Below are 23074 nucleotides of genomic sequence, written 5' to 3' on the forward strand. Positions count from 1 at the left end.
CGTTAATACACACATACTCACACATACTTTCAGCATACGTCCAGACAGACACACACAGGCACATACTGACACCTACGCACCAGTGAGCATGTGCACACATCTCATTTTCTACTTCTCATTACACTTTTTTTTTTTTTTGTGCATCTAACCTGTGCCCTGCAACATCTCTTTCTCAACCAAAATGCACATCAGACCTTTTTTTTCCAACAACAACAAGCTTCATTTAACAATTTGTGGTCAGCCTTTTTCTTATACATGCTGTTTTTCTTTCCTGCAGCATCCCTACCCCTCAGAAGAACAGAAGAAACAACTGGCACAAGACACAGGACTCACCATCCTACAAGTGAACAACTGGTAAGTCAGAGTTTACATGTGGTCGATTTCAGGGTTTTGCCCCTCCAGGCAATCTTAGTTCCTAATGATTGGAATTAATGCCTCTACTCCCCCCTATTTTATCTCTTGCACACTCACAAACACACACACCATTTACCAGATCCTCCTCACCTAGATCAATCCATCTAAAGAGATATGGCCTGCAGTGATTTTCCAAACCAACAGCCTAACTCAGCCCAAACATGAGCATCCATTTTGATTAATAGTCAAACTACTATTTGAAAACATCCAATAAAATCAAGTTATTCAAAAATGATTACTGGTAAAGTGGTAGCTCTGAGACTAATTATAGGATTTGACTAGCATATTTTTGGGGGTTTGTGGCTTTTACTGGATTAACAGTGATTTTAATTAGTCATACAGTATCTTATTCAAGAGACAAACTCTGTAAAAGTGTAAAGCTCTGTTAAGACAGATTAGAGTGAGAAGTTTTATACACTTTGCAAGCACTGCAAAATGAATTAAAACGTAAAAATGAGTTAAATATTGCAATAAATTTCATCAAATACAATACATGTAGAGTGCAATTCCTTTTTCCTGTCCAGTGGCATTTGCTTGTGATGTTCTGATTGATTATTCGTTTAATTTTATTGGCTATCCAGTGATCCTTTGCTCACTTATACAATATTTATGGGTATATTCTATAATGAACTGGCAATTTTCAACTGTCCTTGTTAGCAGGGAGCCTTGCGTAGAAGTTCGCAGTGTGATTGATATTATGCCTTTGCAAATTAATGCCCTTTAATTGCCAACTAGACTGATAATTGGGTACTAGCATGACTGGCTGGGGCCATAAAATATGGTTGCTAACTAGTGGTTTTAACCTTAGGTAGCACAGTAAAAGGTAAAGAGGGGCCCTATGTCCTTGTGTGGCTTGTCTTATCAGAGAGATGGCTATCAGCACATACTTAGCGTTATTAGCCATGTCTAATTAAAGGGGCTGGAGTCTGGGTTACTGAGGCAGAGTCCAGCAGAGGATGTTTGATCTGAGCGGCCCTTAAAATAATCCAAGAAAGTATCAGTCAGTCGCTAGGTGGATGCATAAAAGTGGAGCCTCTAGAGCTGGAGAAGGAGAGATAGTAGGAGTTAAAAAACCAGACAGGGTAAAAAAAAATAAATGAAGAGAAAAAGAGAAAAGAGGCAGATAAGGAAAAAAGACAGGGAGAGAGAAAGAGATGAGACATGATAAAGCCCCATTACCAGCAGTCTAATAATGTTAACATTATTCCCAGCCATTGTTCAATTGGAGACCTCAGAGACAGACGCTAGATTAGGGTATGGTGTATCAGTCTATGGAGAATTAATTTTATACCAGGCCAAAACAATACACACCACACACACATACACAGATGATGGAAAAAGGCCTCCTGACCAGAGGGAATCCTGTAGAGGTTATCAAATCACATGACCCTTCTGAAATCCATGGGGGATCAATTCTTACAGCAGAGATAAAGCCAGGCTGTGTGTCTGTGTGTAAGTCAGACAGTCAGTCAGTCAGTCAGTCACATGAACAGTAGCTTGGTCACTTAAGGCTGACTGCATGCTCTCTCATTGTTTGTTATTTTATTGGTAGGGGGATAGCAACACACCCTGAAGGTGTGTGTGCATATTTGTGCAAGACCAACACACACTGTGTAAATCGTAGGAGGTTAATCTTGGTTTGTGGAAGATGTTGTGTGTGTGTGTGTAAGAGAGGGGAACCGGGGGTGGTTAATCTAAGGGGTATTAGCTGTTAAACCCTGCATGCTGGGATCCCACTGCCCCCTCACATTTCTTTATATACAAGTGTGTGTGTTTACAGTACGTGTGTGTGTATTTGTTTATGTGCATGCTTGTCCACAGGCAAATTTCCATGCATGGTTCTTTGAGTGCGCGAATGAGCAGTACATTACAGCATGGAAGGGTGATTGAGAGGTAGAACAATAAAGAGAAAGACATGAGAGAAATAAAGACAGAAAACAGTGAGAACGACTGAGGGGAAAAAGAAGAGGAGGGGGAAAAAAGGAAGGGAAGAAGGAGTGGAAAGGATAGAGCAAGAATGAGAAACAATCAGAGTAGAGAGAGAGAGAGGTTACGTTAGGGGAACTGCCATTTCACAGGCGTGTTGTTGTGCTGGTTGGGAAGCCCCGTCATTGGGTGTCTCCATAGCAACCCCCGGTGATGTTACCTCCTGACCCACTGATTTGGTGAAGTCAATTTCCCTAGCTGTGATTCTGTTTGTCAGTGCTGTGGGAGAACACACACTCAGACACATATACACAAATGGACGCATATACAGAGCATCTTTCTCTCACACGCACACACACTCTGTCTCACACACACACTTTCTCATGCATCCACATGCACCAAATCAGGTCTACAACTGTGAAATCAAGCCAAAGAGGACTTCAGAAAGCATGAAACACTTAGTGGAAGTGTGTTTCACGGTCGTACGCAGGCGATCGGTGTTGAATTCATGTCAAATGACCATAGATGAACTGTGGGTCATCCATGTTTGTTCCTATCTGGGGAAGACCTGGTAGTAAAAACATGTACAACTGTCAAAATAAAATGTACGGTACAAAATGGTCACATGTTCCTAAACAGGACTGTCTACCTCTAATTGTCTCTTCAGTCACAACAGATGCTTTCTTTTATACATACAATATACTCAAATGCACATACACTGCCTCTCCCTCTCTCTCTATTTCTCTCTCACGCACTAACACACACCATAGATGTGTTAACACACATGTCTGTGTGTATTATTGATGAGCGAGCACGCGGTAGGGCTCAGCAGATTAAATAAAAATGCTAAAGGCCGGCAAGGGGCGCAGATCACTCATGAATTATTGGCAGAAATACTCTGCACCAGGGAATCTCAATTTGAATGAAGAAAGTGTGGGTCGGTGTGTCTGTTGGTGTGTGTATGTGTGTGCGTGTGTGAGAGGGAAAGAGAGAGAGAGTGAGAGGAGGGAGACAGACAGACAGACAGAATGACAGATAATGCATGCTTACATTTGCATGGCACAATCATACACATACACACCCAAGTGCAAACAGACACAACCCTTCATACACAGTAGCCTATACATACCATACATACATACATACATACACACACAATGCTATACATTCAGTGTACAAACACCCCTTTAAAGGTTGGGCATACGTACACTTACAGTAGAATAACACATTGTTCTCACAGACCATCAGTTAACATGTGCATTAACACCAACAGTTTTTCACACCACATTTTCATCAGTGTTTTTAAATGAATACATGTGGACAAAGTTATACATATGAAATTCATATTGAGTATAGGACAGTCAAAATAGACATGTATTTTCATTCTTATAGAGAATACATAAAAATATAATTTATCAGTACTTTTTAGTTATTTGTATTATATTTGTGTTGTTAATATTAATCATTCAAGAAAAACTACTGAAAGGTGTATCTGGCCTCAAGTTATGCTATAATTCTATTGTATTTGCCACCTATTTCCTTCATTATATTGCAAATACAGTCACAAATCGCAGTTTCTGAGCTCTATAAGTCATTGTACTTCGCCAGATGTGGTGAATAGCATGTCATTCTGAAATCAAACAACTTTAAGTGAGATCTAGTTTATTTACATGATGTCTGTAATAAGTTACGTCATATTCAAGGATCAGTATCCTGACAGAGCTGAATCTTAACTGCATTATTTTATATGAATGCAAAATGTTATTAATGTGTAAACAATCTAGGTTTGTACTGCATTCAGCTTACAGACAAATAGAGCTTCAGTTTATCTTAACATCTCGCCTGAAAGTAATGTTTTGACCAACTTATCTCCAAATAGATCTTAACTTAAAACTGATTACAGTGTGTATTCACTATTTCTGCACAAAGTAAAACCATAACGCACCTCTGAATTGTTCAGAAGAAACAGCAATTTAAAGCTACTGCTCTGTACGATACACTGATATTTCAAAGACATTATAGCGCTGGTCAGTGTGGCATTAGTGGAAGTGTTTATTGCCGGTGTTTCGAGCCATCAGAGGTCTTTAAACAGTACACTTCAGTAATACAACCTCTACCTGCTCGCACTGCACTATGAGAGCAGCAGCTAAACCATAACATATACATGTAAATGGCCTTTCTTCTTTCTCCTTCGCTGGCTACAGTCAGTATCTCTCTGCTAAGTTCTCCTAACGCTCCGGTGATGTAAAAATCGATGCCGAGGTCATCAGGTTTCCCTTGTTGGCTGCCCCTCCCCTTCCTGCTTGCAATTTAATAATGCCCCTTTAAAGGCAGTGTTTAAGCCCCGCCAAGCGATTGTTTTGTCAATAAGACCTCCTTTTACGAACGTCTTAAAAGCATAGACAGGGAGAGAGCAAGAGAGAGAGGTAGTATTTAAGAGGGCAGAGTGAACGGACATTGAGGCTACTTAGGAAGGAGCAGCGTGGCATGTAGACACACTGCTTATCAGGTTTCTGAAAGGATGAGTAAAGAAGGGGGAGAGGTGAGGGAAGGGGAAGAGTGTTGTGTTGAGAAACAAATTAACATCAAGGAACAAGGAAGAAGAGGTTGTTTTTTGTTTTTGTTTTTTTGCAAGGAAGTATTACCTCTTTATTCAAAGTTTGTGAGAGTAATGTTTGTCCACAAAAGCTCGTTGTACAGAATTGTAAGCCTTGTACGACAACTTTGGCAATAGTGTATGTAATTATGGTCATGCAGGAAAAGCTAATTTGGATTTCAGATGAACAGGTAGGGAGAGATGAGTCGTACAGTTCAGTATGTTGACAGACTGGAGAGAGAGATGCTGGAACTTGTTCACAGAAAGTCTTCTAAGGTGTGTGTGTGTGTGTGTGTGTGTGTGTGTGTGTGTGTGCGCGCGCGCTTTGGAATTAGCAGGCCCAGTTTCAGACCATGCCCTAAAGCTTGGTTCATACACTGCACCTCTGTCATGTTGTTTCAGCCTGAAACTCCCTGACATTACAGCAAATACCGCACACACACACACATACACACACACACACACACACGTGAACACACACTTGACACAAAACCCAGCCTCGCGCTTGGATTTCAACATTGAGCGAAAGGTGACATCCTCCATGATAAAATGTTAAAATGATTTCAAAAATTTTTTTTTTCTGTTGCTACCAAAAGCCTTTTAAAGGAATTTCAAGCCTGTGCAGACATGATCCTGTCTTAACTGTATTATGTCGACACAAACTGTGTGTAGATGTGTGTGTGTGTGTGTGTGTGCGTGCGCGTGTGTGTGTGCTTATCCACATATATGTGACCATGTGCAAAGACACTCTGTGAACCGCACATCCCTTCTCCCCTTTCCTCCCCCTTCCCTCTCTTTCTTTCTCTTGCGCTCTGTCTTTCTCTTACATCACAGCACGCCGCCCGAGGCCAAACCTGCATTTCTCTTCATTCACTCTCTCTCCCTCTCTGTCTTTTTTTTTTATTCCCTCCTTATTTCTCCCCACTCCACTCCCTTGCTTTTCAACCTCCTTTTGTAGGGGGCAGGGGTAGAATCCAAAACATGAAAAGCGGTAGAATGTGAATGCCGGGGATTGTGTTGAAGTACACATGGCTGCTGTCAAAGTCACCACCGTTAGTCAGTTGTTGTTTCATATGCTGTTTTTTTGCAAGTGTTGATCAAAAACTGTTGAGAGGCAAATCAGCAGGAACGCGAATTATGCCAAAAGTTGCTCGATAAGCTCTATATTTATGAGTAATATGTAGACGGCTGATGTAGATGTGCAATTAATTGTTCTATCTAAACAACTTCAGCCATCTGTATGCAAAACATAATGTGTCTAAGAGCACTGAGGCATGGCGACTTCTAGGAAAGGATCAGCAAGCTTTCAGATGATTTGACTGAAGAGAAGCTGTTCATTTTGTGTATAACACAAGCAATTTAGAAAAAGATGTAGGCAAAGAGTAATTCGCAAGACAGATATTGTCAATAGTTTTGAATCCAAAGTGTTTTTCGTTTTGCCACTTGTCTGATGTTTGCTGACTGTAAACATCAAATGCGTTAAACTGCCTTCAGTAGTTTCTGGGCAGTCAGAGGGAACCCCGTAGCGATAGCTGCTGTGAGCCAGCAGGGGAAGTGACATGCACAGACACAGGATATGACACGGGCAGTGTGGGGGGATTTAGGTCAACCACTGAGTGTTTGCAGCAGTGCCCATTGCAAGCCCTGTCAGCAATCCTGGCGCTGCATGATACTGTGGTCGTCTGTGTGCTATGTGTGTGTACAAACTGAGATTTATATTTTTCAGTGGTGAATTTTTGTTTATTATTCATGTTCATGCTGGACACAAACCCATACTTTATTTTAATGTATATTTACATTCAAATACACATGTAAATAAAAGCAAAAACCAGAACATGTATATGTATACGAAGTGCAGAAACACACACATACAGGGAGAAGAGCGATGACAGAGCTTCTACACATTCACATACACACAGAGGAAAGCACACGGTTGCACATACAGACGCACATATATTTTCGATCCAAGCCCAAAGGCTAAAGGACACAAGCTCTGTCCAATGCTGTGTTTGTGGAGTGGGCAGCACAGGACAGCCGTGTTGTTTCTGGGTAAAGCCAGGCTCAAAGCCATTCCCTCTCTGGCATTGATGGATGACTGGCTAATTGAGTCCAAGACTTTGTGAATATATATATATATGAAAAAGCAGAGACAGAGACGAAGCTTGTGACGGTCATAATTTGACAGCTACATGCTCCCTTTTGTTCTTATCCTCTGTCTTTTGTGTTCTTCTCCTTCAGTCCATTTTCCATTCCTCTGTGTCTTATATGCTTAACTCTTTCTCCCTTCCTCTTTTCTAAACTCTGTTTATATTTTGACTTTTGGCAAGTACAACTTAGGGAAGTTTTGCAAAGCCAGCTCAGAGCCAATGAGTTCATGTATGTTTTTCAAGTGACCGACATTTCCTCTCTATAAGTCTGAGAGGCACCTGGGCATGCATATATACTAAACACACACTTATACACAGAGCTCTTCCTCATTTAGTGTGTGTGTGTGTGTGTGTGTGTGTGTGTGTGTCTACCCACCCTGTCTTTCTAGTCAGTAAACCCAGTTTTAGAGGTAGATTCATGGTTCTCTTAATGGACAGTGAGATCTTGGGTAATGGAGCAATGTGTGTTTTGTGTGTACATCTGTGTCTGTGTGTGTGCTTACGTACTGGTATTTTATGTGCATGCAGTAATGGGGATTAAGTGACCCCATGCCTGCTCTTGGTCTAAAGATCCTTTTAAATTTCACACTGTTTTCTTATGTTTCCCTCCATATGTGCACTGTATCCAGTTAATCCACTTCATGTTAGTATGACACACAATGTGTATATGTGTGTGTGTGTCTGTGGATGTGTCTGTGAATACCTATGCATGCACTTGGCAAAGGCTCAGATGCTGTTTGTGTCATATAAAGACTATTGCTGATTAAAACCACAAAACTGGAGTCCAATGAGAGCATATTTGACATGTAAAAGTACCAAGACCCAGTCATGTAACTTCTGTTTGACGTAACTCCTAACATTACCTGTCAAATATGTTTATGTACATGCTGTATTTTAGTTTTATCTGTGTACATGGAGGCATATTTAAATCTGTCACATTCTTACAGCAAATGTTTTGCAGAAAGTGCATAAGGCAGTAGATGTACTATGTTTGATCGCAAAAGCTGTAGAGAAATCTGGAGAATGAGGTTAATGTGCAAACTACCTTGAATAGTTTTTAACTTTTTAACTGTTTTAGCAATAGTAGGGTTTAGATTAACATTGGTGAATCTTCAAACAAATAATCATGAACCAGTGAAACAAATGCCGTGAACTATAAGCTCCTTTTCTTTTTGGAGTGTTTTTTTTTTTTAATTTCTTAATTTTAGTGGTGCTTGGTCTTTAACCCACAAAGACCCAAACATCCACCGGTGACCAAAATCAACTCCTGATCTAAACTGTTCAATACCTGATAATCCACTAATCCTATCAATACATCTAATTAATTGGTGTAAAATGCAGTTCGTCATCTTTTCATGGTCATCAGATATGACCCATTTGGACGTTCAGAGGCTCCGTAGTGAATGTGGAAACACCATCATCTTCTACAACACTGATTCACCAGTAAAACCCACGAAGCTGGATCAATGACAGTGGCTAGTAATGCTTGTTTTATGTTCAGTTAATGGTGTATTTTACTGTAAAAGTAACTTTTTCTTCAGTTTTCTCTGTTTTTGATATAACTGATATAACTGATATGATGTTATATCTATTTGATATAACATCAACTTTAATTTGAGCTTTTATGAAGATCAACATGATCTCAGGACATTAAATATAGGAAAATACCTTATTTTCAATTAAAAATGCTAAATACTGAGCATAATATTATACCAAACAATGATAAATCACCTAAGAAAGGTTAAATATGGAGAAAAATGAATTTGAGGACCGCCACAAAAGTAGCACTGGGTCTTTATGGGTTAATGAGTGTCTTATCTGACAGCACAATCCATTGCTCATGCTATGTGTTGTTTTTCTGATATCATGATGTCGCGAAAGCGGCTGCAGAGGTTTATTTAAAGTAATCATGACCATCTAATCCAAGTATCAGGCCTGAGAATGACACAAAGCAAGAAAAAAGTGATGCACTGATGAGGGGGAATGAAAATGAGGTGAGATATGAGTTAACTTGTAAAGTGCGGAGAACAAAGGCAGAAAATCATAACTGCAATTCCCTTCATACACCCACACTTATTACAAGCTCACACACTGTACGCACACATATTCTGACACTATGCAAATACATGCACACGCATGTGCACTGCTACCTCCTGCAGTGCAAAGTAGAATTTATGAGAGCTACAATAAAATGACTAATTAATTAATAACATAGAGATGTGCAGGGACACAGGATGGGCTAATAAATTTCTATCAGAATTCAAGGTGATGAAGGAATGGAGATGTGTGCAAAGTGTGTGTGTTAGTATGTTATCTCATGATTAACCAAAAATGATGCTCTGCAGGATAGATCTACTTTTTAATACATAGGATTTGCTCAAAAGTGTTACATATATGGCATTAATTCGAGTCAAGTAACATCAGTGTGTATTCTGAAGTGTATTTTTCTACAAGGGTGTGAGAAGCAAATATACGAGTGAGGCATTAATTGTGGTTGAGCAGCAGACAATCGATGGCAGCCACACAGTGACAACCTGATGATAAGATGAAGATTCTACCCATTAGAGCTTGCTTTCCTGTTAGTGCTGTTAAATCACTTTGATTGGCAACCGAAGAGAGTGTGTGGTTATACGGTTATTTTAAGTGGTTCTCAGATTTAGATTTCTGTGTAAACCTCCATTGGACTGTGATGAAATGCAGCCCTGGGTTCTGGTGTGCATATGATGCAGGAACACCCAGCTGAATATAGATATTTAGTTAATTGAATACACTTAAATGTCACAGGAACTACAGCTAAGCACATAACACAGTAAGACCAAGCAATTTACAACACTTATTCACTCATTTGCACATGATGCACACATGTGTGAAGGTGCTGAAGCTGACATCAGGGACAATGTGGGGTTCAGTGTCATATTCAAGTCCACTTTGACATGTGAACAGGAGGAACCAGGATCAGCTCAGACCAAACACTGCCTGTGCATGTGCTAGCTCTCTCTGTCACATTATTAATGTAACATCAGTAGTGAATACCGAAGACGTGTGTATTTGTGTGTTTCAGTGTGTCTCATATTACTAATATAATATTGGCAGTGGGCTCAGGAGATGTGTGTGTATGTGTGTGTCAGTATGTGTTCCACAGAAATCGAGAACTCCACATGAATTTAAATCAACGAGCTCGGAGAGTAACCTTTTGTATATCCAATCTGCATCTTTCCACTGCTCGTTATTAAATTATCCCCTAATTGGTCACGCAACAAAGGCAGCTGATGAAAAAGACAATTTCTTGCTTTTAATTGGGCATTTCACGTGTGCTTCGTGTACACCTGTGTGCGGCTCTCTCCACTCTCTGTGTGTATTTGTGTGTGTGTGTGTGTGTGTCTTGGGTGTAATGAGAATAGGACATTAGCAAGGGCTTGGCAGACGCCGTCGCAATCAGTTCCACTCTTTCCAGAGAAGGAGGGAGAGGGGCGGGGGGATTAATCCAGACATTAGTAATCTCAGAAAGCGAAATAGACAGAGAAGCTAAACAACACAAACTAAAATTCATATTTTCTTGTATGACTTCTAAGAGCCTGCCATCCTTGCATAACATATGGCGGACATGTTTTTTGATTCCCTTAATCGTGGATTTGTGCATGTGTTTAGCATGTGTGACTGTAGTGGAGATCGAACTCTCTGTACAACTGACAGCGTCCACACCCAGCTTGATTCAATGAACATGGGGCCAAATTTTATTTCATGTCATTTTCCTTTCTTCCTCTTTTCTGTCAGTATTTTTGCCCAACTTTAGGCGTACCACCAGTGGTGTGTCACGCCAAAATAGCCCAGCTATTGTTGCACTGAGCGAAGCTGAATAGTGCAGCTCATTGTGTTGTGATGAGAGGCAGGGGAATGAACAGGCCATAAACACTGGCCCTATAGCACCCAGGGGTCGTGCAAAGGTGAAGCCTTACTCCCCCTAATAGAGGAGCTCTGCTTTTCTGTTCTCTCCCTTTTTCCGCTTAGCTTTCTCTCTGCATCAGTCTTTATATCTTTCCTCGTTCTTGCCTCTTTCTTATTTCCTCTCTCTTATGTTTCCCTCTCTTCTCCATCCTTTCTCATCTTTCCCTCTGTCAGCTTATTAACGGTCACAGCAAGAGTGTCTGGTTCGCAGACCAGAGCCCCTCGCCTTTTTTCTGCCCTTTTCTCTCTCTCTCTCTGTCTCACTTGTTTCCCACTCCCTCACTCCTCCTTCCCTCCCATTCTCCCGCTCTCCATCTCTCTGTTCCCCTGGCTGCTATTATGAGAGGCATTTTATCCTTTGTTCCAGCCCCCATGGTGCATCTGGCCTCAGATATGGGGACGACAGGGAAAGGAAACCAGCGAGAGTTTTTTCGAAGAGGAAGGGGTCAGGGGGTTGGAGTGTTAGTTTGTTGCTGGGAGGTGGACCGCCAGTTTCCACCATACAGGGAAGGAATGATAAGGGGGAGTGAGAAGGGGAAGGAAACAGATAGAGAGAGGGGCAGCGAGGGAGGTATTAGACAGAATAAAGATGGAATAATGTACAGGCACTTATTATTGGTTGGGGTGAGGAGGTTAATAAGTGTAGTGCAGTTGCTGTAAATGTTAGTAAAATAAATAAGCAAAAAAAAAGTGATAAAAAAGCTCCAGTGTGTGGTCAAGTCATAACTCGGTCATTCTAGAAACAAATGGCTGCCTTTCTAAGAAGTACACAGTTATTGCCAAAACACCATCCTTTCTTGCATCAGTGTATTTTTGAAAGAGTGACTTAGGAAGGATGTAAGTTTACCCGGACAAAATGAGGAAGGAAATCAGAGAAAGCACTGGAACTGAAGAAGGGAGACAGTAATGAAAGCCTAGAAGAAGAAGTGAATAAGAGAAACAGAGGTCATCAGTCAGACATGGCTGGCCTAAAGTTGACCTTATCCTTGTATTTAAAGCTCTAGGAAAGGAGAGGAGAGCAGATGATAGGAGAGGAGAATAAAGGAGAGGAGTTAAAGGAATGCCGAGACCTCCTCAACCTTCCTTCCCATCACTCCTCCCTCCATATCTCCCCCAGCAAAAACAGGGTAGCGGGGGAGGAAGGGTGGGAGGGGGGTTGTGGTGATAAAACTCCAGACGTTCCCTCATTTGATGGTGCTCTGCCATGTCAGTGCATTCTTGCATTCCTCCCTAGCTCTTGCTCTCCCTCTACCACCCCCCAAAATTCCAATTCAACATATTTTATTGTAACAAATAGAGAGCAACATTGCCAAAAGAGTGACAAGATGTCTTTTTTTAATGCTCAAATCAGTCCACCTCGCAGAATGCCTCACTTGTAAAGCTGTCAAAAATTAAAAGTTTGTCTTACACGGCTCAGAAGATAAAAGACCAGAACATGTACTTAATATAAAAACAGTACATAGAAATAATTAAGCTGTAACCGGCTCTTGCTATCTCTCTCTGCCATTCTATCCCTGCAGCTCTTTCTTTGATGGTGATACAGGATAGAATGTGGCAAAAAAGGAGGAGAACCATAAAGAAGTTAGAGGGAGTATTAAACTGATACAAAACAAAAAGGTTTCATTCACTAATTAGGGGTCAAATTGATTCACCAGAGAGTTCTCTTTTGTTTTTCATCACCACATTTTCCTTGTAAGGCCCTTAAATACTCCAGTTTTAGATGTGCGGTGCAGTCATTGTTTCCATAAAATGCAGCTATTGCTCCCTCTTTTAGAGATGAAATGGAAGTGTCCGGTGAGGCAACAGCAGGAACACATAAATCAAGTCAGAAGCCCCAAGAGGCCTCTCTCCTTGGGGTCATTACAGGTCAAAGGGTCATTTCACAAGGGGTTAGGCTGAGCAAGGCCAGAGCGCTGCCTGGGTGAGTGTGTGTGAGGGCATGAGTGTGTGAATGAATATAAAAGAAACAGAGAGATTAAGTGTGTGTGTGCGCAACAGAGAATGTGTGAGCAGAGGATTTAAATGAGAGTATCTGTTTGTGTGTGTGTGCATTAAATAGTCTGACTGTGTGCTTTTATTGGAGGTCAGTGGGTAAAGGGGTTGGTCCAAGGCTATATGTACCAAATACTGCTCCTGTGAAAACACCCACACACACTCTAAAATAAACTCCTGCTGTCACAGAGTAACACATGGTCACCTGTCTTAACAGAATATCATCCAAAACAATGCATCTCATCTATGGCAACGTGACATGTTTCTGTCAGCAACACTTCCCACACAGGCGCTTGAAGCCAAGTGTGTTAAACAGTCAGCAATCTCAACTCGTCGTGAGGTGGAGCATTTCCAACAAAGCAAGATGGGTCGACATGTTTGAAACAGGCAGAAAGAAAATCCCGTTTAAGCTTCGCCCCACAAAGACCCCAGTGTTCAGTCCAGTGTATCTGTGTGTACTCTGAGGCTCTGCAAGTTTGTACAAGTCATGGAGTTCTGCATTTTCAAAGACAACGGTTATTAAGGTTAAGAAGTGACTTTCGCTTTGGCTCTTTTAAGGCTTTACCAGGGCTCAGGGTTGCTTAGGGGAAAATAATTTCTACATATTATAGTCATGATTAGCTAAGAGAAAGACGGTTTGGCAATGTGTTTTGTTTTTGTACTCTGTGCCAAGTCTGATGTTTTATGTGTCTTAGTCAGCAATTTTTGCCAAATCTTGTTTTGAGAAATACACTGACATAGTTTTTTCTGTTTTTCCGCTTTTTCCATCTCTCTTTCTCTTCTTCTTTAGGTTCATCAATGCGAGGAGGAGAATAGTCCAGCCTATGATTGACCAGTCAAACCGTGCAGGCAAGTCTCCTATAGTTACTGTATTCAAGTCGCGCAAACGAAAGCCGTCCACACTCCATGCACTCGGAGGCCCCTCAGCTGGTAAATACAGGACTGATCCCCATCCTGGAATGCCCAAAACCTCCAGGGGCTTCCTTCCCTTCACTGTCATTACTGACCACTAAAAATTAAGAAACGAAAAATGTTACAACATTAACAGCAACTATTAATCATTTGACGTGCTATTTGCAATTTGGGGTGAGAGACGATTTATTAATTATGAAATACAATAATTTGACTGAAAATAAGTTAACGCTGAGTGGATTTATTTTTCTTAGCCCATAAACAAAACTAGCTGTGTTCTCAGTAAAGTTTGCTTTTAACCCCTTCCTCCCCCCCTTTGCCAACCAGGCAAAGGAAAAAAAACACTCAACCCTTCCTCCCCAGCTCAAACCAAAACATAAAGAGAACTACACACGTTACTTTTTTTGGGTGACCGTTGTTTGGCTTTTTGGCTCCAGACCTGTTTTTACCCCTCTCTTTTAAACCAGCCCCCCTCCCCATCTCCATTTGTGGCTGTTTCAAGGAGCAAGGGGAGTGAGTGAGTGAGCGGTCCCCCTGGTGCATGGCTTGGTTTGGACTGCCGTAAACTTTATTACCTGTAATAGGGGTCAGAGGTCAGGGTGGCATTAGGGGCGCAGTAAAGTTCAAAGGCATTCAGTGGGGCCGAGTTCTTGCTTTTGCTTGACTGACCCCCAAACAGTCTAAATCGGAGGTAAGTGGATTTCTATGAGAGCAGAACAATGGAAGCGGGCAAAAAGTAGGAACCCTATCAGGTTTCACTTATCGTTGCTGCTCAGTTATAGGCAGGATTTATTAGATAAAGCATTTAGGTAGCTGCACATTGTGGGGCTATTTATTAAGAATGACTTATTGTAGCCAAGACCCGGGGGCAAAACTTATTTCTTAGCCTACACACACTTTAGATCATGTACAATTATACGATGATAGTGGCTGAAGTTGTTTCAAAAGACAAAAGTATAGTAGTGCTATGATACCACAATTGTCTTTATTATCAAGATGTTAACAACTACAAAGAGAGTTAAAAGGCTTCGGCTTTAAATGAAAGATTTAAATGTTTTTTTTTATTGTCTGGGTAAGAAGAAGCATCACCACATTTTTAAAAACTAGCTTTAATCAACAAAAACAAAGCATATTACACTGGTGCACTATCAGTCATTTTGTAAATACAGTCGTTATTTCTTCCAGATGGTTGAAATGTCCTTTTGTTTCATTTGTATGCCTTAAAGTGCATTGAACTCTTGCAGACTGATCCCTATTAGAGCATTTAGATGCATTAAAGTCTACCAGGGACTTACAGTGTGGAGCCTACTAGAAAGACACAGGGCAGGATGACGTTAAAAGACAACAGCGGCTCCCTGTGCGTGCACCAACCAACAGATGATCCTGCTTCGGCCACTGAGCCTTAATTAAAAGCACTAATTGACCACTCCGTTCCCTCCCTCCAATCCCTCTATCCCTCCCCTCATCTCCTCCTCCGTCCACAGTAAGTCAAGGAGCTCCCTATAATCCAGATGGCCAGCCGATGGGGGGCTTCGTCATGGACGGCCAGCAGCACATGGGAATCAGACCACCTGGTAAGGCTTTCTCTGCGTGTCTGTCCCCGTCTCTACATCTTTGCTGATGCTGTCATTCTTGTTTCTTTCCTGTCTGTCACTGGCTCATTTTTATGCCGTCGCCCTCCTTTCCTATCATTTATGTCTTCCTTCCTTTATTTTCTTTTTTGTCTCTGTTTTCATGTTGGTTTTTGTTCCACTTTCTCATCATCCTCACACTAGATGTCACTGTGTTTCATACACTGCGGCCTGTTTCTAATTTACTCTACCAGCCTGACCTTTTCTCACACATAAGCACATAGTAGACTCTATAGGGTTACTGTGTGCTGGTGTGCGCTGTATAGCGTGTGCAACTTCACCCTCGTAGTGATAGATTAACACCACACAGACACATACTGTACACACACAAATACTGATCCCTCTCCCTCCCTCAACACACAAACCAGAACAGGTGTGGTCAATCACATTACACAACCATCTCCTCCTCACCCACTTCCTCACTCTCAGTCCCTCTCTCATGCAATCAGGTCTAATCCCAGAGTTTGTCCTTAAGCTCTTCTCCTCCTCCTCTATCCCCTGTTTTCTGGGATTCTCTAACCCTATCTCAACCTCCACTCACAGTCAGCAGGTTTGGATAAACTGCCAGGCTACTTAACCCCCACCTTCCCCCTCACCCACTTCACCACACCTCACCCTGCAAGATTTAAGCCAGTATGTTCCTTTGCTATGCTGTCTGTCGAGTCAGTTCTCTCTCTGGCATGTAACTGGGTGTTTTCTCTTTCAGTTTGCAGTCAACACCTATTTACAGATGTATTTACACTGTTTCTCTCTGTTGCGCAGGACCAATGGGTGGGATGGGAATGAACATGGGCATGGAAGGTCAGTGGCACTACATGTAGCCCCACCCAAGTCTGACCCATCGCAACACAAAGGGGGATGTAAGTACACACCGACACACAATGACTGACACTAAAAGATTAATTCAGCTTTTAAGATCAACAAAGGCACATGTACATGAATATGAATTGAGGGTCATAGACTCAAACAGTGCTGTGGTGCAATCATTAAAAATGTGCTGTGAGACCCCACTTTGTAACATACTTAACATCATCATAGTTTTAGGTAATATAAGTACCCGCTTTGCAAATGAAAATCCCCCCAAACTAATATACATGGGCATAACTCGTTAGCAGTTATGTTTTTCTGTCTCTGGTTTTCATGTTACAAACAGTCTCCTTTTCTTCCCAGGCTCATTTTTCCATGTTACTCTCTCTCCCACTCCCAGTCTGGTGATAAGAGCCTTTGATCACAACCCTGTAACTCTTTGTGTATGTAATGTATGTGTGCGTGTAGCTGCTTCACTCTCTCTCACATATCCAAAAGCTACAGGACTAAACATCCTTCAAACAGGGAGGGGAGGAAACAAGGGAAGCTTTGCTGGATAAGAAAGACAGGGGAAAGGAAAAAAAAAAAAAAACAGAACAGAAAATAGAGAGTGCATATGCATTTTGGTGAATAGTCATCAAATTCAGTAGGAGTTTTTGAATAAAAGTGAAAGATGCTTACAGTGGTTTGATAATATTTTGGTGGTATCTGTGGTGGGCTAACCGATAACAGGGGACAGAAGAGGAGTAGGGAAAAGAGTAGGAGAAAGGGGTGATGGGAAGGAGAGAGGGCGGGGATGATTGGGACAGTAGGGGGGCAGGTAGGCCGTTGCTATGGCAACAGACTGATTGGCAAAAATGTAAGCAGTTGTCAGTGTGCAAGGAGAAAGAGACAGAAGAGTGAGACAGAGACAAGTGAGCGCCCCTTAAGTGTCATAAATCTGCCAGGTTGCTGTTGATGCATGAGCACATTAATACACACACTAACCAGCTAGACATCACCAGCCACAGGATCATTCTCTCACTGCCTAATGCTTTCTCTACCTCAGTCTCTCTCATTCTTAGTTTTTTTTCTTTATGTTTTTCTTATTCTGTAAATTTTTCCTGCTCTGTCTGTTTATACACAAACACCTTTTTTTCACTTTCTCTCTTAATCTCTTACTCGCTGCCTCTCTCTCTCTGTCTCTTTCACCTCCTCTCACTCTTTCTCTCCCCCCCTCCTTTTCGCCCCAGGGCCAAATAGACTCCCACATAATTCTCGATGTATACAGGCTTGGTGTTGTCATAGTGCAGTGTGTGTTTAAAATGACTATGGGACCTGTAATTCTGGAAAGCCATTGTTTTTTGTATATTTTTGTGAGTTTATACACTGTTTATGGTCACACCTGTGAGTGTATACACCTGTGTTTAGGTAATTCATGCAATGTGCAGCATATAGAAAATATATGCATTGTGCTGTGTTTATGAATGTGCACGCGTACAAAATGCGCGTGTACAACCATGCATGTGCATGTACTGTATGTGTATGGTAATAGGATTACTCCTGGCACAGGGAGGGGACACAAACTAGTGCAAAATGGAGGAGGTAGCCAGCAGGGTATGGAGCTTAGCTGGGCCTAATTGACTAGATCCAAATTAAATATGCCATCACCAGAGGTGTGACCAATGGATTTGACTTATTCAGTTTACAAAAATAGAGACCATTAACCCTCCACAGAATGCGCATGCATGTCTGTGCGTGCCATGTTGAAAATATTCTGCCCTTGTTTCAGTCCTAAATGTCCAGAACCAAAACAAAGACAGAAAATCTTCCATCGAATGGCATCTTTTAGGTTTGAAATGCAGGGAGATGTGGTAGTAAAAAGGCTGTTCTTCCAGAATGAGACGCGTGTGTGTGTCTGTGTTTATGTGTGCAAGTGTGTAAACATGAGGGCTGGTTCATCGTGTCCAAGCAGCCTCTTTCCACCAGCTGCTAGCCTTCCCAGCAGACCTTGCTTTAAACAGCTTCAATTTGCCTGCTGAATCTCGTAATTGGGCCACCAGAGGAATCCTCTGCGAGACGGGCGAAGCACAGAGAAGACGAGTCGACAGCGGAAGAAAAAAGACTGAGAGAAGAGTAGACAGAGTGAGGGAGGGGCGAATGAAACGATAGCGAGGGTAAATGACAAGAAGGAGGGGGAGATTGTAAAAAGGAAGGAAGGAGGAGCGGGGAGAGAAAAGGATAGAATGTAGTAAAGAGACTGTGATTGAAATATATCGACTCTTACGACTATCGTTCCTTTACAGCTTCATCAGGAAGCTTATAGCTTGCTAGCTGCTAGCTTGTCTCTGTCAAATATTGCTACTTTCCTTTCTAGGTCAATTAAATGTAAGTGATGTGTTATATTCTTTCATGACCAATTAAATTAATAGGTTATTATAGGAGGGGGTGGTGGTGTTATCTTATTTGATTAAGAGAGCACAGGTTCATTATATTTTATAAGCAATTTTCATTAGCAGAGTTGAGGTTTTGTTACTGCAGGGCTAAATTGAGCGGTTATTGTGCCGGTGAGTGCTCATCCTTGATACAGAAGGTGTGCCTAGCAGTCAGACTGCAACATTAGTTAAAACTAAAGCCAATTAGTCCTGGTCCTGCTTAGTGAAGAGCGTAATGCTTTCCATCCAATGATGATTACAGAGCTTATATCCCCTTGTGAAACAATACACCTGTCAGCAGAGATGAAGCCCAGCAAGTGAGGCAGAAGTGAGCTGAGCCTTTGATAGCGACGAGAATGACTCTCGTATGACCCTTAGCCCCTTTCCCTTCTTCTTCTCTCCTGCTTTCCCTCTTCCACTAAATTAGCCAGAGGTGGCCCCTCAAAACTGTAATTTTCAGTTTCAGGACAATAGTTATCACAGGATGGAAGAATTAATTATGGTGCACAGTGTATGGAATTTTTTCTGGTCCTTCCCGTGCAATGCTTTTCCAAAATGTCGGGCAGAACGCATGAGTGAACGCTGCCTGTAACCCCTTTGCTGCCAGTCTCTGCTGGAGACCCTTTGTTCCAGGATTCATTGCTCCAATCATTAAGCACAAATTTGTTAACCCTCGGCTGGGGGGTCAAGATCCCTCCTCTTGCCCCCCTACTACACACAGACCCACCGTCACCCCCACCCTCAACTTCTCTTTCTGGTGGGTGAACTTTTACTATTAATGAACACTGGAAAAAAAGGTCCCAATGGGGATTTTGTGCCCCCTTACATTGTCCATGTGAATGTGTCCCTGTTGATTTGCCCCCTCTGGAATCCCCCTCGGAGTCTAAGAAAGGAGGCCTACAGCTCAATGTATTGATTGGCTTATTAAGTGAAAAACCTTATTAGCAATGTGTACTCTTTGAAGCACACAAAGTGTTTATTAGGACCTCGACAATGATTTTCAACAGCTCATCAGCTCACTCTCATTAACAAGGGATATTCAAGTATTAATATGACACATTCATGATTGTTTTATTTATGTAATGTGACTGTTGTGATGTTCAGTCATTTTTCAGAGACTTATTTATTTATTTAATTTATGAGCTAGTATTAATATTGAAGCCACCAAAGGTCTGTGGTGGATTCAAGAATCATTTTCTGTTGGACCACAGGTTATGTCTCACATGAGAAAGGTCGAAAGTTTGATGCCATAAGGGCCAGAGATAAATGTTCCCTCTATTAGTTCACTGAATAGAAGCTAAGAAGCTACCATAGCTCAGACAAAAGCTCACCCTTCTATTACAGAGGTTGCATCTTTTCTCTTTAGCAGCCCAGGTGAACACTGATAGATGAGGGGAATAATAAATGAGGGCCCTAGTGTTCACTCCTCCATTGTCAGTTCTCCCGCTGCAGTTCCTTGTTCTTTTCCCTGCCTGCCTTTGTGTTGTCCATAGTGGCCCTCTTCATTTATTGTGTGCATGGCGTACACGTGGACATGCCCCGGGCGCTCTCAGGTGACGGGTGGCTGTGAGCCTCACCTCTCCTCTTTAGTTTAGAAAACAATGCCCGTGGTTCCTCAGTGGTGACTTTCCACCTACAGAGATGGATGGCAGCTATTGTTGGGTCTAAAGAGAGGAATGTAGTGAGAGAAGAGGCTGAAGATGGATTACTCTGCTTTGTTTTCTATAGTCCCTTGTATGAAAGTTGACAGCAATTTAGCAGGTCCTTACTGATATCTAATGACATAAAGCCATATGTCGTGTGGCTTGTTCATTATTCTTACTTTAATTTATTCTTACTTACTTCTCTGACTCAACTTTATTTCACACTCATTGAGACATTAAAAAATAGTTACATGGTCCTGTTTGTCAGTTAAGTACTGATTATACCCCATAAAATCAGTTATTTAAAGCCTGATTTTGAGTTTCCTTGTAGTCCAGATTAACAAATTCCCCAGGAAATGTCAAGCACCTGACCTTGGTATCACTTCAGGTCGATCATGTGTGTTTGGTGTTTAAGTCCTCTCCTACTGTTAAAGTAGCATTACTGAGGGTGTAGGATTAACTCGGTAAACCTTCCACTGCTCTCTCAATGCAGCCTTAGTGAAGGGCAAGCTACAGTCTTCATTGGACCCAGATTAGTACAATGTTGGGTTTCTAGTTTGATAGTTAACCTGCAGCCACATATAGCAGGATTCTGCTCCTCAGGGGTCTTATCAGCACATTCAACCATATTCATGTGCTATCAACCTGAAAATGTAATATGAGAATCTGCTTTCAGAAGTCTAATGTGAGCTATTGTTGTATTTAATAAAAGATTAATGGCATTGCAGTTTTATTTTGCAGTTAAATGCTTTGTGCCTCAGCAGTTGAGACAGTATGCCAACTTGCTGCAAGCCTAAGATCATTTGCACGAATCTGCATATATCTGATCTGGAAATATATTCAGCTTAATACATGGTTACAATGTTAAATTTGAGCACTGCCACTGCCAAGTTGTTAACAACACATCAGCATGAAACTTTTGACTTTGGATGGGTTTAAGCTCACAGATGGCTGTACAGTCCTTGGAATCAAAATAAAACTAAGATTTTTTCCAAATTTGGAGTTATAGTGTTGTGCTGTCTGAATATAAAGTTTTACCTCTGTGATCGGTCCAATCTGCCAAATACAAACTTTTTTTGTGCAAAACTCAGTGATTAACCATTTCTTTCCTCTCTTCTCTTAGAACTGCAGGGCAAACCAGGGGATCACCTGTCTCACTGAGGCCTACTGAGCATGGGAATGGGACTCCTGACTCCAGGACAACACCAGCCAAAAGCAAACCCCTCTGTCCACCTCCCAAGACATTTTTATTTGGCTGATATCTTCACCATGGAAACCTTCCATGACTGCCTTCAAACCCATGCCTACTTCTCCAGTCGATGCTGATGCACAGAAGATCAAATCCTTCCAAACCCAGCCCCTCCATGCTTGTCCTGATAGACCCCTGCTTCTTCTCTGGTGGGCACCAGACTCTGCCCCCTTAAAAGTGATTGCGATCGAGAGCTTTGATGACACATAAGAGACACATGGGGTCATTTGCCTGTATCTTTGGCGAATATGGCACCTAGTGATATATTCTAGACCCTCTGGTGAACAAAAGAACCTTCCTGTGAAGAGCACTCCACTCTTTGGGACGATGGAAATGGACCAAGGAGAAGCCAATGTCTGTATCTGACAGGACACTAACAAAGCAGCAGAGGTGCCCTTTAAAATGATAGTGGATTGAAACATGGAGGGTGAAAAACACAAGAAAAGAGAAAGAATGAAAGTTTTAAAATATAACTATATCAACCCCTTGTTTGGGATGTGAGTGGAGACAAAAAATATACTGTATACTGTTGTAAAATTACGCTGGACTCTCACATGGACTGGGAATTTAAGTATTGTAAATGCTATTGTATTGTTCTGCATATTATGTTGTTTCTAATAGATTTTTTAAAAAAGGATGTGAACTTTTTCTCTTTTTTCTGGTTTCTTTCCACACTGTATGTGTGCTGTATGTGTATGGGGACCTCCTGCCCCCTCCCTCCATTGAATCACAATGCATTTTTAAAAGAAAGAAAAAGCGAATAAACGGACAATATGATCAGTCGGTCATTTCCTGCAGGCCTTTATTCATAAGGCGCGGTAACATAGTTAAGGTGTCCTGTGTTTATACATACACACAGCTCATCTGTGTACCTACAAAGTTACAAGGTGTAGGTGCTTGTATTACTGTTGCTGTGTCAAAACCTTGTCACTCCAATCTTGGTGCTTTTTTTTTATGCTTTCATATCAATTGATTATGCTCCTCTAAAAACAGAACCTTGCAATTTGGTACAAAAAAGTAATAGCATCTTGGGATAATGAAATCTTTTTTAAAAAGTTATTTCACCAAACACAAATACAGTCATCAAGCTAAACTCTTTTACTTAGAGGCTGACATTTTGGAGATTTCTTTTTAATCCAACTCTTATTGTACACCTGTTGCCGTTGTCAGTTATTTTAGCAAACATATGCTCAACTGACATGAGGATAGACACATAATGTCAACATGTCTAACATCACTACCAGCTAACCCAGCTGATACAGAGCTTTAGTTTATGCCCGCAAGAATCTAAAAAAATACATGTGGATAGGAAACTGCAAGTTTGTGTCCCACATACATGTTATTTCCTGTTTTCTCCTGTCTTCTCCATGTGTGTCTATGATTGAGGGCCTTTGAAAG

The 23074-nt window shown here is 41.5% G+C and overlaps 1 protein-coding gene across 1 annotated transcript in view; it reads left to right on the plus strand.

Moving 5' to 3' along the window:
* meis1b (Meis homeobox 1 b) overlaps nt 1-22738 on the plus strand; it is a 77985-nt gene extending 55247 nt beyond the window's left edge. The window contains exons 9-13 of the mRNA XM_030155188.1: nt 278-354; nt 13811-13869; nt 15417-15506; nt 16326-16423; nt 21551-22738. Coding sequence (XP_030011048.1) covers nt 278-354; nt 13811-13869; nt 15417-15506; nt 16326-16384 — 285 coding nt within the window. The 3' untranslated portion in view covers nt 16385-16423; nt 21551-22738. The remainder of the gene's footprint in view (nt 1-277; nt 355-13810; nt 13870-15416; nt 15507-16325; nt 16424-21550) is intronic.
* The last annotated feature ends 336 nt before the right edge of the window (nt 22739-23074 follow it).

Source organism: Sphaeramia orbicularis, chromosome 15 (genome assembly GCF_902148855.1).
Source record: "Sphaeramia orbicularis chromosome 15, fSphaOr1.1, whole genome shotgun sequence".
Lineage (NCBI taxonomy): Eukaryota > Metazoa > Chordata > Actinopteri > Kurtiformes > Apogonidae > Sphaeramia > Sphaeramia orbicularis.